The sequence below is a fragment of the Pseudopipra pipra genome, chromosome W, assembly GCF_036250125.1.
Source record: "Pseudopipra pipra isolate bDixPip1 chromosome W, bDixPip1.hap1, whole genome shotgun sequence".
Taxonomy (NCBI): domain Eukaryota; kingdom Metazoa; phylum Chordata; class Aves; order Passeriformes; family Pipridae; genus Pseudopipra; species Pseudopipra pipra.
In genome coordinates this window covers 33,186,219-33,203,244 of record NC_087580.1, presented here as the reverse complement: position 1 = coordinate 33,203,244, position 17,026 = coordinate 33,186,219, and the positions used below count along the sequence as shown (strand labels likewise).

Genomic DNA, 17,026 nt, shown 5'->3' with positions numbered 1-17,026 from the left:
TAGAATTGCTTCAACAATTGCTTTAGTGTAGAGCACTGTCCTGTCTTATCCTGTACTCCTGGTAGTTTTAGTGCTTCTATTGTACAGTAAATAACTGTAATGAAGATCTTTTGTCTGATCATTTGTAACCCTAAATAAATTGATTTCTATCAATAGATCTGCTTTGCCATCATTAAAACCTGGGGGACCTAAATGGTTCAGTCACACTTCTGTAATTCCTCTAAACTGAAACTGTTGGCATAATCCAAGGCTGAGATTGGATCCAGCAGCCCCCAGCACCCCACAGGAAGTTGGGAGCTCAGGGGGCCATCCCCCTTTGCCAACACCCGTGCCCAAAGACCCTCATAGGACCATCCGACCCACCAGACCACCCTCCCTTTTCCACCCTTCTCCCTGTTCCTCCCACTTTTCCAAAGTCCCCTCAATCCACAGGCCCCACCCCCGGATTACTCTGGGGGTCCCAACCCCCATTTTTCCCTCCTCTCACATCTTCCACATCATCCCCCAATCCCCAGCTTCCTCCAACTCAGTTTGGGGTCCCAGCACCCCAAAAAAGGGGTTAGGTGGGATCCTGGGTGGGCTCTGAATATGTTTGGGGGGTTCTCCGGGGCCCATGGGGAGATTAAGGGGGGTCCCAGCACCTTTTGGGGTGAGCTGGGTGCCTTTTAAGGGGCAGGTGCCCCACCAAGACCCTCCCAGAGTGGCTTGACACAGGGGGAACACAGGGGGGTCCCCATTCCCAATCCATCCTGGGGCTGGTTCTGGCCCCCCAAACTCGGCTCCACCCCTTGGGATTCCCCCAAGCCCCTCCCCCACTGCCCCCCAATAACCAGGACTGGGGAGAACTGGGAAGCTTTCCTGGGATCACTGGGAGCAGCCGGGCAGAGGCAGAGTGACAGCAGGGGAGGGGGGACACACAACCCCCCCAAAATACTCACGGGGATGGGGGGGGTCCAGGCTGGGCCCGAAGCCCCAGGGAGGGGCTGCGGCCGCCGGCGGCTCAGGAGCTCTGTGGGGAGAGAAAAGGGGGTGACAGGGGCCACAGGAATCATACTGGGAGCACCTGACAGCATGGTGGAGGCATCTGGGATATACTGGGAGTGGCTGGGAGTGACTGGAACCATAGTAGGGATGACTGGGAGCAACTGGAACCACGCTGGGGGCAACTGGGATCATACTGGGAGCAGCTGGGCTCCTATTGGAGTCATACTGGGATCATACTGGGAGTGACTGCAATAATACTGGGAGTGTGTGAGAGGGACTGCAGCCATACTGGAGATGAGTGGGATCAAACTGGCTTCATACTGGAAGTGTCTGGAAGTCACTGGTATCATACTGGTGGCAATTATGATTGTACTGAGATCATACTGGGATCAGACTAGGATCATACTGGGAGCAACTGGTTCTATGCTAGGGGCAACTGGGAGCTACTAGGATCCCACTGGGAGGAAGGGGGAGCAACTGGGACCATGCTGGGCAACCCTGGGATCATACTGGGAGCAACTGTGCCCACATTGAAGGTGGCTGGGGTCATACTGGGAGTGACTGGGAGCATTCTGAGGGCAGTTGGGACCATGTTGGCACAACTGGGATATACTGGGAGCAAGTGGGATCACACTGGAATTGACTGGGATCATACTGGGAGGCACTAGGACCCCACTGGGGGTGACTGGGAGTGGCTGTGAGCAACTGGGATCATGCTGGAAGCTACTGGGAGCATTCAGGAGTGAATGGGACCACACTGGAGGCAACTGGGATATACTGGGAGAGACCAGGAGTGACTGGGATCATACTGGGACTGCCTGGGAGTGTACTGGGAGTGACTGGGAGCATGCTGAGGTCAGCTGGGATATACTGGGAGAGACTGGGAGTGACAGGGATCCTACTGGGAAAGACTGGAACTCTAGTGGGGTGACTGGGAGCAAGTGGGACCCTGCTGGGGGCAAATGGCTTTATCCTGGGGGTGACAGGGAATGTCTGGGTTCATCCTGGGTGTGAGTGCCACCATACAGGGTGCCGCTGGGATCATACTGGAGTCATACTGGGAGGGACTGGGAGAGACTGGAACTACAGTGGGGTGACTGGGAGCAACTGGGCCCATGCAGGGGTAACTTGGGGGGTAACTTGGATCCTACTAGGAGAGACTGGGATCATTCTGGGAGTGACTGGAACCATAGTAGGGGTGAATGGGAGCAACTGAAACCACGCTGGGGGTGGCTGGGATCATACTGGGAGCAACTGGGCCCCTAATCAGGTTGTACTGGGGTCATACTGAGAGCAGCTGGGCCCCTAGTGGGGTCTTACTGGGAGTGACTGCAATAATACTGGGAGTGTGTGAGAGGGACTGCAGCCATGCTGGGGATGAGTGGGATCAAACTGGCTTCATACTGGAAGTGTCTGGAAGTTACTGGGATCATACTGGGGGTGACTGGACTCATACTGGGATCATACTGGGAGCAACTGGGACCATGCAAAAGGCAAATGGCATCCTCCAGGGAGTGACTGGAAGTGACTGGGGCCATACTGGACTCAGACTGGGAGTCCCTGAGAGTGAAAGGAACCGTCCTGGGGGAGTGACTGGGAGCAACTGGGACCACCTTGGGGGCAACTGGGATCCTATTAGGAGTGACTGGCAGTGACTGGGATCATAGTGGGAGTGACCAGCACCATACTGGAATCACAGTGGGAGTGACTGCAAGGGACCAGGATCAAACTGGGAGTGACTGGAACTACACAGGGGGGATTTGGGAGCCAGTGGGACCATGCTGGAAGGCAACTGGGAACATCCTTGGAGCAACTGGGATCCTGCTGGAAGCAACTGGAAGTAACTGGGAGTGACAGGGTGCATGCTGGAGGCAACTGGCATAAACTGGAAGTGACTGGGAGTGACTGGGATCATCCTGATGGAAACTGGAACCATCCTGGGGCAAGTGGAAGTAACTGGGTGCAGTGGGTTTCTGTGGCTGGGTTTTGGTAGCGGGGGGGCTACAGGGCTGGCTTCTGTTAGAAGCTGCCAGAAGCTTCCCCTGTCCCGTGGAGCCAATGCCAGTGGCTCCAGGACAGAATTCCTGCTGCTGGCCAAGGCCAGGCCAGTCAGGAGTGACAGTAACACCTCTGGGATAACATATTTAAGAAAAAGAAAGAATTCCAGCCAGGGAAGAGTGGAGTGAGACCATGGGAACAGCACTGCAGACCCCAAGGGCAGTGCAGAAGGAGGGGCAGGATGTACTCCAGGTGCTGGAGCTCAGGCCCTGTAGACCGTGGGGCAGAGCAGGGTGGGGCAGCTGTGCCCCTGCAGCCCCTGGGGGAGCATCGGGGTGCAGAGACCCCCCTGCAGCCCCTGGGGGAGCATCGGGGTGCAGAGACCCCCCTGCAGCCCCTGGGGGAGCATTGGGGTGCAGAGACCCCCCTGCAGCCCCTGGGGGAACATCGGGGTGCAGAGACCCCCCTGCAGCCCATGGAGGCTCCCACGCTGGAGCAGGTGGATGCAGGAAGGGGGCTGTGACCCCGTGGCAGGCCCAGGATGGAGCAGGGTCCTGGCAGGGACCTGCAGCCCATGGAGAGGGAAGCCCAGGCTGGAGCAGGTTTTTCCCAGGCAGGACTCGTGGCCCCTGTGGGGGATCCACGCAAGTACAGCTCATCCGTGAAGGACTGACCCCATGGAGGAGTGACCCATGGGGCAGCAGGTTGGGAAGAGCTGCTGCTCGAGGGATGGACTCACACTGGACAGGTCCATCAAGGACTGTCTCCCGTGGGAGGGACCCCACAGGAGCAGGGGAAGGACTCCAACTCCTCTCCCTGAGCAGCAGCAGAAACAACAACTGACCGTGACCCCCATTCCCGTCCCCCTGCACTGCTGGGGGGAAGGAGGGAGAACATGGAAGGAGGGGTGAGGGGAAGGTGTTTTTAAGACTGTTTTATTTCTCACTCTTTGGCTCTTATCCTGTCAGTAATAAATTTAAGTACTATTCCCACTTGGAGTCTGTTTTGCCCATGAAGGTGATCAGTCACTGACCTCTCCCAGCTCTTATTTCTACTTATGAATTTTTAGCTGGTTTGTTGTTTTTTTTTTTTCTCTCTCCTCTGCCCAGTTGCAGAGGGAGAGTGAGAGAGCGGCTTTAGTGGGTACCTGGTATCTGGCCAGGGTCAACTCACTACAAGAATATAAAAAGAAGTAATTTTTTTGGTCTTGTTCTGATGCACTTAAGGAGCTGGAAAAGCAAGACTGGTGCAGGGAGGTCCAAAGCATTTTGTGTCTGGATGATGGAGACATCACATTTAGAGGAGACAGACTCTGCAGTTGCTTTCTTAGACTTTGTCCCACCTTAATGGTGTTTTTCCACCCACAGCAGCGTTGCTGGGAGATGTTGCAGTGGCACATCCACCTCTGCCAGGGCAGCATCTTGGCCCTTCCCACCCCACCATGGATTTACCATTCCTGTGGCAGGGACTTGTCCCCACCTGATATCTGAATGGGAAATGCAACTCCTGTGGGTGGCTTTCATGGTTCCACCACAGTCTGGCACAGATTCTGATCCAGCTTTGAGAAATTGTGTGGTCTATGTGTTCTGGATAAAGCTGTCCCACCTTTGCATATTGTGACCCGAGGGAGTTTCGGTGGCCAGTTTGTGTATCAAAAGCACTCAGTATTAAAATGTACCAAGTTGCACCTGTGCACGAATCTGCACGAGCTCAATGCCCTGAGTACCCACACAGGCTTTTCTGTCTCGAATCCTGCTGATTCCGTGCCTGGGACTGGATTTATTTCAGCAGCTAAATGGTTCACTGGAGGACTAATTGGATCTGACAGCTCCAGTCCTTTGCAACATATTGACATGCTGGCAGGAGCAGCTCCCTTTCTTCCCTTCCCCCGTCATTATAAAAACACGATCTGTAGAGAAACCAAATACCACACGGCCCCTGCGCCGAGCCCGTCAGCGCTCCCGGCTCGGTGTTCAGCACAGAAAGTCCCTTTATATTTGGGAAGCGGAGGGAGAAAATTCTGGAAGCGCAAGAACGCGGCGATAGCTGGGATGAACTAGGAGCCCTTAAGAAAGGACTGGGAGGTACTGGGATAAACTGGGAGCCCCGAGGAAGGAACCGGGGCCCTTCCGCCTTCTGCGTAGCGCTGAGGGCAGGGCGCTTACGCCAGTTGCGTAGCCTTACGCAGTTTACGTAGGTCCCCTCCCTTGCCGTTTCTGGCGCCCCCTTACGCCGTTTGCGTAGGGCTGTGGGCAACGGCAGAGCCCCTTACGCCGTTTGCGTAGCGCTGTGGGCAGTGGCGTTAGGAGCGGACTGGGGCGGACTGGGATGGACTGGGAGCCCTTAGGAAGGGACTGGGAGGTACTGGGATAAACTGGGAGACTTTAGGCTTTTGGATAAACTAGGTTAAACTAGGAGCTCTTAAGTGGGGACTGGGTCCTTCCTTACGCCATTTGCGTAGCACTGAGGGCAGCGGCGTTAGGAGGGGACTGGGATGGACTGGGAGCCCTTAGGAGGGAACTGGAAGCCCTTAGGGAGGGACTGGGGCAAACTGGGAGCCCTTTGGAGAGGACTAGGATGAACCGGGAAAGGTTCCGCAAGCCTTTAGGAAGCCACCGGGGTCCTTCCGCCATTTGCGTAGCGCTGAGGGCAGTGACCTTGCGCCATTTGCGTAGTCTTACGCAACTTACGTAACTTCCTCCTCTACCATTACCGTTGCCCCTTTACGCCGTTTGCGTAGCGCGGCAAGCATTGCCAGCCCCTTACGCAATTTGCGTAGCGCCGCTCCATTGCCGCCAGCGGTGCCATCTTACGTCGTTTGCGTATCCCTGCGCCGTTTGCGCAGCGCGGCGGGGGCGGGCCCGTATCCCTGCGTGCCGATATTTATTTATCAGTGTCCAGGCGCTCGACCCCTCAGCCCCTCACACACCCACGGGCCCCACGGCAGCGCGGGGGAGGATCCCGGGGGTGTCCAAAAGCTCCTCCAAAAGTCAGTTTATGGCTTTGCAGAGGGCTCTCGGGAGTCACCGAGGGGCTGAATGTGAAGAGAGAAAAATTAAATCTTTAGGGGGGGGGGGAAATATAAGAATTGCATTTCTGTTTTCCTGAGGAGCCGTGGGTGTTTTTAGGCAGCTGCCTGCAGAGGCCATCGCCATTTCGTGAGGTGGCATTAATGCAGGAGGAGACTTGTTGTGCTGTTCATGGAAATTCGGATTTTAAGGTTTTTCTCCTTGGTTTGAAGCTTCTTCATTCTTTCTTTGCCCTCTTTCAGAGCAAAGGCTTTAATTTTTAAACTTAGGGGGAAAAAAGTAATAACAACAAGTGAGGAAAACTAGGGGGAAAAGGGAAAAGTTCTTCTGAAGGGATTACAATGTGCAAGCAAAATCAGTTCTCTCTCCAGGAGAGAAAAAAACATTAGAAGTGTAAATTGGCTCCAAAAATGCCCCCAAGGGCATAGGGAGGATTATCAGGATGACAGCGTGGCTGAGCACTCAGCATCCGGGGCATGGCCCAGGTGTGCAGAGAAAATGCAGCTCATCAGGCATGTGTTAAACAGAGAATTTGTTTCTGGTATAAAAAGATGCCTGACTGGTCTGTGCACACACCAAACCAGCCCTTTGTGACTTGCATGGGCTGACTTGATTTCCAGGTTTTGAGACACTAGTTTTGATCTAAAAGCCCAGACCATTCCTAGTGCTGCAGAACTGCTTGTTTGATCCAAGGAGAAAACAGAGATTGTGGCAGGAGCGAGGTCAGGCAGATCCCCTTCCATGCAAAACTCCTGGAGCAAGCTGCAGCATTCCTGTTAAGGGCTTTCTATTGGAGTTGACTTCTTCCACTCCAGGACCTTTCACTTGCAAAGTACATTATAGGGTTCATTGGTTTAACAAGTCTCTGGGAGCTTCTAGAGAGAGAATTAATGCTGGCATTTGGAAAGACAAGTGATAGTGCTGCATTTGATCTGGGCTTCATGTCATTATTTTCTGGTTTCAGAGTAAGAAAAAGCTGCTCATTTACTTTTCATGTGGCTGTATTTTTTTTCCTGACTTCTTGAGGAGGCAGAGCTGATGAAATCGTGCTGGAAGAGGCCTGAAGCTTTTGATCTGATGTTCAGCTTCAACAAATTTCACTTGTGGAGTTTCTGCACTTTGGGGGAGGCTATAGGTTATAGAAATGAATTAGTGCATCTGCTAAAGGAAGAGGAGTATTAGTCATATTTAAAACCAAGACTAAGTCAGATTCCTCCACATTGGCTGCAGTTGAATTTTGCAAGATTTCTGATTTCCTCGCTCTGGCTGTGAAGGTGTTTCCTTTTCAAGCCTGTCACCTGCAAAGATTTCTCTGGGACAGTGATTTCTTCATCACAGAAAAGCAATGTAGAGAAACTTCTTTGCCACCCCAAGATCATTATTTTCTTGATTGCCCTCTTGTACTCTGCTGAGGTTCCATTACATCTGCAGGTCAAATGTAACCTGAATGCAGCACTGATCACAGAGAGGAATAAATATAGTACAGAGCTTTAGTGTGAACTTCATGCACATCCTTGGTTTGTTTGTGTAAGACTGTGTATTATACAGATAATATAAAGCATAAAATAGTTTTCATATATAAAAATTACTTTTCCAGCTGTAAGGGGGGTACTTTTGAATTAGATGATCAATGGAGCATAGAGGCGTGAGAAAGGAATCATATTAGGATGTGAAACCAGCCAGAGTATGGTACAATGTAACTTCATGGCACAAGCGAATTGTAAGGTCCATTGTGCTTTTTAGCAAGTCAGCTTGATATCCCCTATTATCAGAGCTGAGTTCTTCCTTGGTTTTGCTACATATTGCAAGATAGATACATCTACCCTTGAAACACAGTGGTAGAGGTCATACATAGGGGTGAGAAAGATGATGATGGGAGGAAGATTCTGTGGGCAGGGGTCGCTGGCCCCTTGCCCTACAGCAGGGCACGCACAGACTGTTGCTATCAGGTGATGAACAGGTGGGGTTTGGCTGCCACTCAGGCATCACCTTATACTGGGTACTGGCCCTACGTGGTGTAATGTAGAGCTGATAAAATGGGGTGTCAGGACTGCTGGGGTGAGCGATCCTCATCCTGCCATGGAGACTGTGTTGTTCCGTGGGGATGCCCGCTAAGCACGGGCACCGACCAGCTGCTGCAGATCCTGGCAGCCCTGGCCTGTCTGTGTGGGTAAGCACAGTTTATTGACAGGAAGCAACTGAGAAAGCAAATGTTTTATATCCTTTTTTAATATCCTTGTAATTCCCTTTTTACTAGTTATTACTGTATTAAAAGCCACTCGTAGTATTGTTTTAATATCCTTTAAATGTTCCTTTAATTCCCTTATTACTAGTTAATACTATAATAAAAGCCGTTCATAGTATTGTATGAATGCCAACTGATAAAGCAGTTATTTTGTATTCTTTTTTAGCTTTTGATTCTCTTTGCTAGTTTTTTATTCTTACTGCAATAAAAGATTTTTTGTACTGTTTGAATGTCTGTTGCACTTGTCTTTATTCCGGGCATGTATTCAAATGAACTAATACATGGGGGCACAGCTCTTTGGGGCAGGAGACGAGCAGCACCCTTGCCAGGACTCGGGGCAGTAGCAGGTCTTCTTGGGCCAGGACTTGCCACAACTGCTGATTTGGGTGCAGCCCTGGCCAAAGAGCTCCCAACAGCATTGGTGCCCTTGCCCACACCTTCCTTCTCGGTGTCAGCCCCCCTGTTTAGGATGGCCACCAGCCAGCACTTCTCCCAAGGAGGCCGTGCCAGCTTGTGTGGAAGGCCCCGTGCCCTTCCCGCTGCGACTGAGTCGGCGGCCGAGGGGGCTCCTTGTGCTGCCGTGAGCAGGCACAGGAGGGGAGTGTTTGCTCATTTCTTGAGCTGTTCCTACAGTTCAGGTCCAGCCAGATTAGATACTTCAGAGAGTGGATTCCCTCCAAGGTGGGGCAGGTTGGCGGGGCTGGGGGAGGCCCCAGGCCACGTGGCACTGTGTCCCAGGGCCCTTTGTGACACGCTGGGCACGACCGGTGGGATGGAAGGGGGCAGGGTGTCCAAGGGCCCTTTATGACCCGCGGTGACAGAGGTGCTGCTGGTGACACGGCCCCAGTGTCAACAGTGCTCCTCGGAGCAGGCGACGGGACAGGACGGGACAGAGCGGTGCTGTGCGGAGCCCCCGCGCAGCCAACTCGTGCCTTGCTGACCCGGAGCGTTTTAGAGGATTTTCTCGTTTCCAGGTGACCTCGAGGCATTTCCACAGGATTTGGAGACCCGGAGTTTCTCCGAGGTGTCTCTAATCCCTGTGGCAGGTGCCCTTGAGACCCTTTTGCAGGACTTGGAGACCCGGAGCTTCTCTGAGGTGTCTCCAATCCCTGCGGCAGGTGGCCTCAAGGCCATTCTGCAGGACTTAGGGCCCGGAGTTTCTCCGAGGTTCTCTTTCTCTCTTGCAGGTGCCCTGGACACCAGACTGTGGCATGGCAGGGAGACGCTTCAGCCTGCTCAGGCTGTTCCAGAGGAAGAAGGAGGAGGAAAGCCCTGGGGCTGCTCCAGCACAGCAGCCTGAAGAGGTGCAGCAGGTGCAGCCCCCGCAGGAGGGTGAGTGCTGGAGCTGGGCCACAGGGCTGGTGGCTGCAGTCCCCTTGGCCTCATCCTGTCCCATCCACTCTGGACATGCCCAGGGAAAGGGAGGGGGGCAGAGGGGCCGGGGCTGATCTCCTGGCAGCCGTGCTCCATCCACTGGGCATCCCAGAGCTGGCCCTGCCTGCTCCTGGAGCCCAGGCCTGGGCTGTGTTCTCCGGCCTCTCCCGCACACCCTCAGCTCTGAGCACGCTCGCTCTTTGCCAGATGCAGGTCAGGAGCGGACAGAAGAGCAGCTCCGTGCCCGTGGCCGCTTCCGCAGGGCAGCACAGGTACCTGCAGCCATCCCCGCCTGGGCTGGGCCTGCTCTCACTGCTCAGCCCAGCACCGCTGTCGCGGCCCTCCAGGGGAAATCCCTCCCTTCCCTGCCCTTCTTTCTCCTGCAGACATTTATGAAATTCATGGGCAGTCGGCGTAGAAAGGCCAGGATCACACCAGCTGATGTCCAGGCCCAGCCTGACACCATCCCGACCCAGCTGACAAATCCTGATGTCAGCACTGCGTCGACTGCTGCCCCAGCAAAGTGTGACACCGCAACCACTGATCACACAACCCACTGGGACACCACGTCCACCGATGATGTGTCACACTGTGACTCTGTGCTGCCTGGTCTCACGGAGGAGGCCGACGCCACAACGATGGAGGGCGTGGCGAGCACTGACGCCGCGCCTGTTCAGCGCCTGGCCGATACCCCCAGCCTGGAGTTTCTTGAGGAGAGAGCTGTCTCTGCTGAAGTAAGCAGCCTGTGGCCCCCCAAGCTGGGTGCGCTGGGCCCCCTCAGCCTTTGAGGCTGGCACAGTGTGCTGGGAAGGGAAGCATTTCTCCGTGGAAGCTGGGCAAGTTGCTCACTCTGGCAGCTCTCCACCTCTCCCCTGTGCATCCTCCAGGCCAGACTGTGGGACCTGGGGACCTGGGGCTGCTCAAGGCATCTCCAGTCCCTGGGGCAGGTGCCCTTGAGGCCAGACAGTGGGACTGGATGAGGCGAGGCATTTCCCAGGCTTCTCTCTTGCAGCTGCCTTCAAGGCACGACTGCAGGACTTGGGGAGCCAAAGCTTTTCCATGGCATCTCTGCTGCAGGTAGCCATAACACCAGACGGAGACATGCAGCAGAGACCCCCCACAGTGCCCAAGCTGGCCTGGGTGAAGGAGGAGGAGAAGGAGGAAAGCCCTAGGGCTGCTCCAGCACAGCAGCCTGAAGAGGTGCAGCAGGTGCAGCCCCCGCAGGAGGGTGAGTGCTGGAGCTGGGCCACAGGGCTGGTGGCTACAGCCCCCTTGGCCTCATCCTGCCCATCCCCTCTGGACATGCCCAGGGAAAGGGAGGGGGGCAGAGGGGCCGGGGCTGATCTCCCGGCAGTCGTGCTCCATCCACTGGGCATCCCGGGGCTGGCCCTGCCTGCTCCTGGAGCCCAGGCCTGGGCTGTGTTCTCCGGCCTCTCCCGCACACCCTCAGCTCTGAGCACGCTCGCTCTTTGCCAGATGCAGGCCAGGAGCAGACAGAAGAGCAGCTCCGTGCCCGTGGCCGCTTCCGCAGGGCAGCACAGGTACCTGCAGCCATCCCCGCCTGGGCTGGGCCTGCTCTCACTGCTCAGCCCAGCACCGCTGTCGCAGCCCTCCAGGGGACATCCCTCTCTCTTCCTTGCCTTTCTCCTGTAGCTGGTTTGCAGATTTATCAGGTGCATTTGGCATGAAGAGGCCACTTTCATGGTCACTGGGGACACGGCAAACTCGGACCTCTTCAATGCCCAGACCAGCGCTGCCCTGCTGGATTTGCTTGTGGAGAACGGTGTCTACAAAGCAAAGCAAGTAAGCAGCCTGTGGCCAGGGCTCCAGTCCCCCAGGGATGCTGTGGCCCCTCACGTCGGCTGCTCTGGGTCCCCTCAGCCTTTGAGACCAGCAGAGTGTGGTGGCAAGGGGAGCACTTCTTGGGGGAAACTGGGCAAGTTACTGGCTCTGGCAACTCTCCAACTGTCCCCCGTGTCCCCTCCAGGTGCCGGCCATAGTCAGGTGCATCCATCAGTGGCTCACATCCAATGTGTCTGATGAGCACAGGCTGGAAAAGACTCTGGTCCTGCTGACCAAGGCACACCCCATGGATGTTGCAGTGACCCTGCTGCGCTCTGCCCCAGCCTGTGACAGGTATGGGGCCCACCTGCCTTGAAGGCTCACCTGCCTTTAGACCCCATCCCCCTGGACAGCCTGTCCCAAATGGTGTGCCAGAGAGATGGAGACTTCCAGGACACTCCAGCTCCTCTCTTTGCCAGCTTTGGCATGTCAGCCTCCAATCCTGAGACCAGCCTGCCTCCCTGCCCCACAAGGCACCGTGGCTCTGTCACCTGGGCCTCGCAGTTGCCCAGGCCACAGAGCTGTGTCCCAGACCCCCCTGAGCCAGAGTTGTGACTCCACAGAGCTGCTCGCACCATGTGGAAGACACTCATCTCCTCCAGATGGACTAAGGAGCCGGTGCTGCAGATCCTCTTCCATGTGCTGGAATACTGGCCAGCGCACAGGAGACGCACCTCTGATGGGGATGAGAGGGATGTCTTTGCCCTGGCTGTGAGTTTCTTGAGCTGGCCTCTGCTCGCCCCCAGGTTGCCTCTGGGATGCCTTTCCATCCTCCCTCACCACTGCTTCTCCCTGCCCCAGGCACTGGGCTGCAAGCCTGCCTTAGGGGCAGGTTCAGGGACACCAGGCTGGGGGATCCCCCTGTGTCTCCTCTGGCCTGTCCCTGCCATGCTTGGGCCCTGCCACATGGACATCTGGGCCCTGAGAGCTGCCTCTGGGTGCTTTGTCTTTGGCAGGGAACTGTGGCACTCTGGGAGATCATCCAGCTGTCCCACTCCTGGTGCCCAAGTGCATTGAAGGACAATTTCCCACGCCTCCTTCTGACTCTGCTCTTCCAAGTTTTCATCAGCACAGAGGAGATGTCAGAGGAGGTCGAGACCTTCTGGAGGCGATGCCGGGAGCAGCGCAGCCTTCCCCCCAACCCCAACAGGTGCTCCATCCCAGTCCCCTCTCCCTGCCACGCCCTCGGGGCTGGGGCCAGGGCTCTGTGCCTGACCTGGGCTGTGCTCTGCACACAGGTTTGCAGTGCAGACTGTTAAAGCCCTGCTGTGCCAGCTGCTGGATGAGGACGTGTTGATGGCGATCGGTCGCAAGAGTGGCTGGGACATGCTCCTCAAGGCTGACAGCCACCACTATGCAGTGGGTCTGCTGGCCAGGTGAGAGCCCTTTCTCCCCACTGCCCCACACCCCCACAGGTCATTTCTGCCCTGTGCACAGGCCACCCCTCACAGTGCCCGTGTGCTGGGCCAGAGGGCCTTGGCAGCCAGGGATGGCTGAGCAGAGTGGAAAAGGCGGAGAGGGGCGGCTGCACAGGAGAAGCCACCTCCCAAAGTGCCCACGTCCTCTCCTGGGCTGGTGGCCAAAGACCAGGCCTGTGTGAGTCAGTCCCAGGAGAGCTTTGCCCACCTGGCTCAGGGTCTCTGGCACCTTTATTCCCCCTTGCAGGGAGCTGTGCCATGTATCCCGCTCCTTCTGCCGCAGCATCGCCATCAGCCTGCTCCCGCGGCTCAGCAGGGGAGAGCCCCTGTGGGAACTGCCTGCCCTGGCGTTCCTGGTGGAGGTGAGCCTGATGGCGAGCGCTGCCTGGCCCAGCTGCCTCCCCCTCTCTGCCCTCTCACAGCTGCAGCCGCCCGGGACGGTGCCTGCACCCTGTGCTGCTGCCTGGGCCCAGCCCCGGGCGGGTCCGGGCTCCTGCCGGCCGGGCACCCTGTCACTGCTCCCTGCCTTTCAGGTCCTGCACTGCCTGAACCCCAGACAATTTGGGCCCAGCGTCCTGCAGATTATTTCCAGGCACCTGCGCAGTCAGTGCCCGGAGAGGCGTCGCCTGGCGCTCCGAGGCCTGGTGGTGCTCAGCAAGGCTCCCTCAATGGTGAGCAGGGGGCAGGGGCTGAAGCCGGGCCGGCAGCGTGCGGCTGTGCAAGGCAGTAGCTTGGTCTTGGCTGGCCTTTGGCAGCTGTGGCAGCTGCTCCCAGCTCTCCTCCTCCCCGTTCAGCTGCCCAACTCCTTTAGGACGCACCTTTGGCCTCTGGGCCCCGCGGCAGCAGCGTGGGGCTGCACCACAGCATTGTGTTCCACACAGGCTAAGAGCATCCGGAGCCTGAATGAAAGCCTCCTGGAGCTACTGCAGGATGCAGACACGGACGCAGTTGAGATGACTCTCACTGTGTTCATCAATGTGCTGGGCTTGAAAATCATCCAAATATCCAGCCCAATAGCCCTGAAGTTGCTTGAGGTGCTGCGACCACTCTTTGACAACGTAAGGCTCTGTGCTCCTCATCGTGGGCACTGAGTACTGCCAGGAAACTTTGGGCCCAGTGTCTTTTCAGGCCTGTGCCCCGGTGGGCCTGGAGAAGCCAGTGCTGAGGTCTTTTCCTCTTCCTTTGCACCAGGAGCACAGCCAGCTGCAGCAGCTCTCCATGCTCCTCTTCCAGGAGCTGATGGAGGCGACAGAGAGGAGCAGGAGCCTAAAGCCACACGTGTACCTGAGTCTGGTGCCATTCTACTTCAACTGGCACAATGAGAACAAGCGTGTGGCAGAGGTGAGGACTCGTGGGCTCTGTTGTCCCCATGGCAGGAGGCTGCTGTGCCTCCTGCCCTGGCCCATGGTCGCCTGCAGCCTCCTCCTGGCCTTGGTGCAGGGATGCGGGTGCTGTGCCCTGGGCTGCGGTGCCACGGCCCGCTCTCTGTTGCTGTGCAGGCCTCTTGGAGAGCACTGTTTGGTGCAGCCAAGTTCCTGAAGTGGTGGGATCTTGAGGACTTGGTGACCATGGAGGAGCCGTGGAGGTTTCCCGAGTGCCTGGTAAGGACGGCCCCAAAGCCCCAGCCCCTGATGCCCAATGTGTGGGGCTGGCAGGGTGCCTGTGTCCACTGCTGCACCCACAGACACCAGCCTGTGCCCCACACACTGCTCCCTTCCCTGGGGCGTGCGGGCTCTTTTCCAGGCTCCCTTGCCCCCACAGCCAGGCTGCCATAGAGCCCCGGCCCAGCTGGGCTGTGGGGCAGGGCCGCCCCACGGCTCCCCAGGAGCACCCAGCCCTCTGCTCCCCCCAAAGCCCGGCCCCAGCAGCTGCTGGCCAGGCCTCAAGGCTCTGTGGGCAGGGGAGCCCCGTGCTGGGGGCTGGGAGTGCCCGACCAAGGGGCAGAGCCTGAGCCCAGCCTTCCCTCCATGCCCTGGCGCTCTTTGCAGCTGGAAAAGGACAGGAGCCGAGTGGGCCAGTACGTGCGCCAGGCCCTGCCGTTCCTGGAGAGCCCAGAGGAGCCCCTGCGAAAGCTGGCCATCAAGTTTCTGGGTGAGCCACAAGGCCGGGGTCCCTCCCCACCCCGCTGCAGCTCGGCCCCAGCCCCGGCTGCTGGAGCGGCAGCAGGATGCGGCCCAGGGCATGTGGAGCCCCAAGTGGCCCCGAGCGCCTGCTGCCGCCCTGTGCCAGCCCAGCCCTGGGGCGTCCCCATGCGGGAAGGCCCCGGGCTCAGCCCTGCCAGGGCAGGAGGCCGTGTGGCCGGGCTGGCAGCGCCGCTGCGGGGGACCTGTGCCTCTGGGGCCTGACAGGCTCTGTGTTCCCAGGGATCGCCGCCAGGTCCATGAAGCAGGAGCAGCCAGAGCTGCAGCTCATCTGCCAAGGTGAGTGAGGGCACCTTCCAGCTGATCCCCTTGGGCCCTGCTCCCTCCTGCCCATGGCCAGAGCTGGCTGGGATGGCCCTGGCAGGAGGGGCTCCTCGCGTCCCCACACCCCTGGCCTCTCACCTTGGCTCTCTTCCTTTCTCTTCCAGCCCTTCAAGACATGACTGATGACAGCCCTGCCGTCTCAAACCTGGCCATTGAAACGCTCCACATCATCAGAGCTGTACGGAGGACTTCATTCTTCTCATTCTGGTAGTCTCCGTTGCTGCCTCTTCCAGCCCGTAGAGGCGAGACAGAAAACATCAGACTCGCCATGGCAGGCCTGGCAATTCAACACTTGCTCGCTGGCTCCTCAGAAAATTAACACTTTTATACAATTTTCAGATATGATTAAATGCATATTCAAGTGATTACAACATCTATCAATGCATATTAATAATAGGCGGAGTATAGGTGGAGCTCAGGCGGGGCTTGGGGCGGTGCTTCTCTTGGCTCCCCATTTCGAGGGGTAGTTCCGATCTTCATCCATAGGGCAGGGGTCTCTAATTCCTCTTCCTCAGCTTGATCCTTCTTCCTTTCCATTGTTCTTGACCCGCTCACTGAAGCTTGGAAAAGGCCCTGGCTCCAGGCCTATTTCTCCTATTCAAATGTCTACCTGATCCTGTTATACTTCTAATTTATTGCTTCTAAGCCTATTACATGTTCTTGTACTATTCTCTTAAGCTTTGGTCCAGTAAGTAGAACAGAACGGGTACAGATCGTTTTAATATTGGTAACTTGTTTGCAGGCCCAAATCAACTTGTTTGCAGACCCAAATCTCTTAGTTAACTCTTTGGGGCCTAGCCTCCTATATCATCCCCCCTTTCTGTTTAGAATTTACAAATTCCTTCGTCAAGCTCTAATGGATTTTGGTAGGTGTGCATCACAGCCCACATTATCTGCATCTTTCTAACCATGATGCTTGATTTGTACCATAGCCAAATAATTAGGATCAGCAGTATAATCATGCTAGCTCCTAAAACCAATATTGAATGTATCAAATAGTGGAACACTTGTGATGCCGTGGGGGAGTATCCAGTAGAGATATCCAACCAGTGATGTTCTCCCACTTTTTCCACTTTGGTTAGAACAGTTTTTATGTTTTCAGTGTCATGTTCTACTTGCCAGAGCATTCGTTTAGTCGTTCTGTTTACTTCATGGACCAGTTTTTCTATATCAGGATGTTTAAGCATTGCTTTAGAAGATTAATGTTCATTCCTGTCTGCAATTTTAGCACATCGTGATACGTTGTATAATCAGCTTCAATCAATTGTCTAGTAGTCACTAGAATGATATAATCAAAGTCACAGCCTATTATTTTAGTAAAACAAAAAAATTAGTACCACTCACTACTTCATGACAAGTATTTATGGTAAAATTAACACAAAAGATTCTAACACATGCACAACCATTTCCTACATAATAGACTTGTGATTGGGTTTTAGTATGGGGAAGAATTTCAAAGGTACACACACTATCTTCAGTATCTAAGCATAAATCTTCATTTTCTACGACAGCATTTTCACAGATATATCCTAATTGTCCTTTAGGAATACATGCCTCAGGACTGACTGATTGTCACTTTTTCTTGGTGTGATTATAACTTGCTCAAACATTATGGTCTATGGGTCTGACAATTACATTTTGGTGTATGGCTCCTAATGTCAGGATAGGAAA

At 55.7% G+C, this 17,026-nt stretch overlaps 1 protein-coding gene across 1 annotated transcript; it reads left to right on the top strand.

Annotated features, from left to right (window-relative positions):
- The first annotated feature begins 8,115 nt into the window (after positions 1–8,115).
- Positions 8,116–14,235, top strand: LOC135404986 (maestro heat-like repeat-containing protein family member 7). The gene is made up of 10 exons (XM_064639709.1): positions 8,116–8,181; positions 10,017–10,364; positions 11,284–11,433; positions 12,429–12,622; positions 12,711–12,848; positions 13,138–13,252; positions 13,424–13,561; positions 13,772–13,948; positions 14,082–14,183; positions 14,230–14,235. The coding sequence occupies exons 1-10, from the start codon at positions 8,116–8,118 to the stop codon at positions 14,233–14,235; spliced, it is 1,434 nt and encodes a 477-aa protein (XP_064495779.1).
- The last annotated feature ends 2,791 nt before the right edge of the window (positions 14,236–17,026 follow it).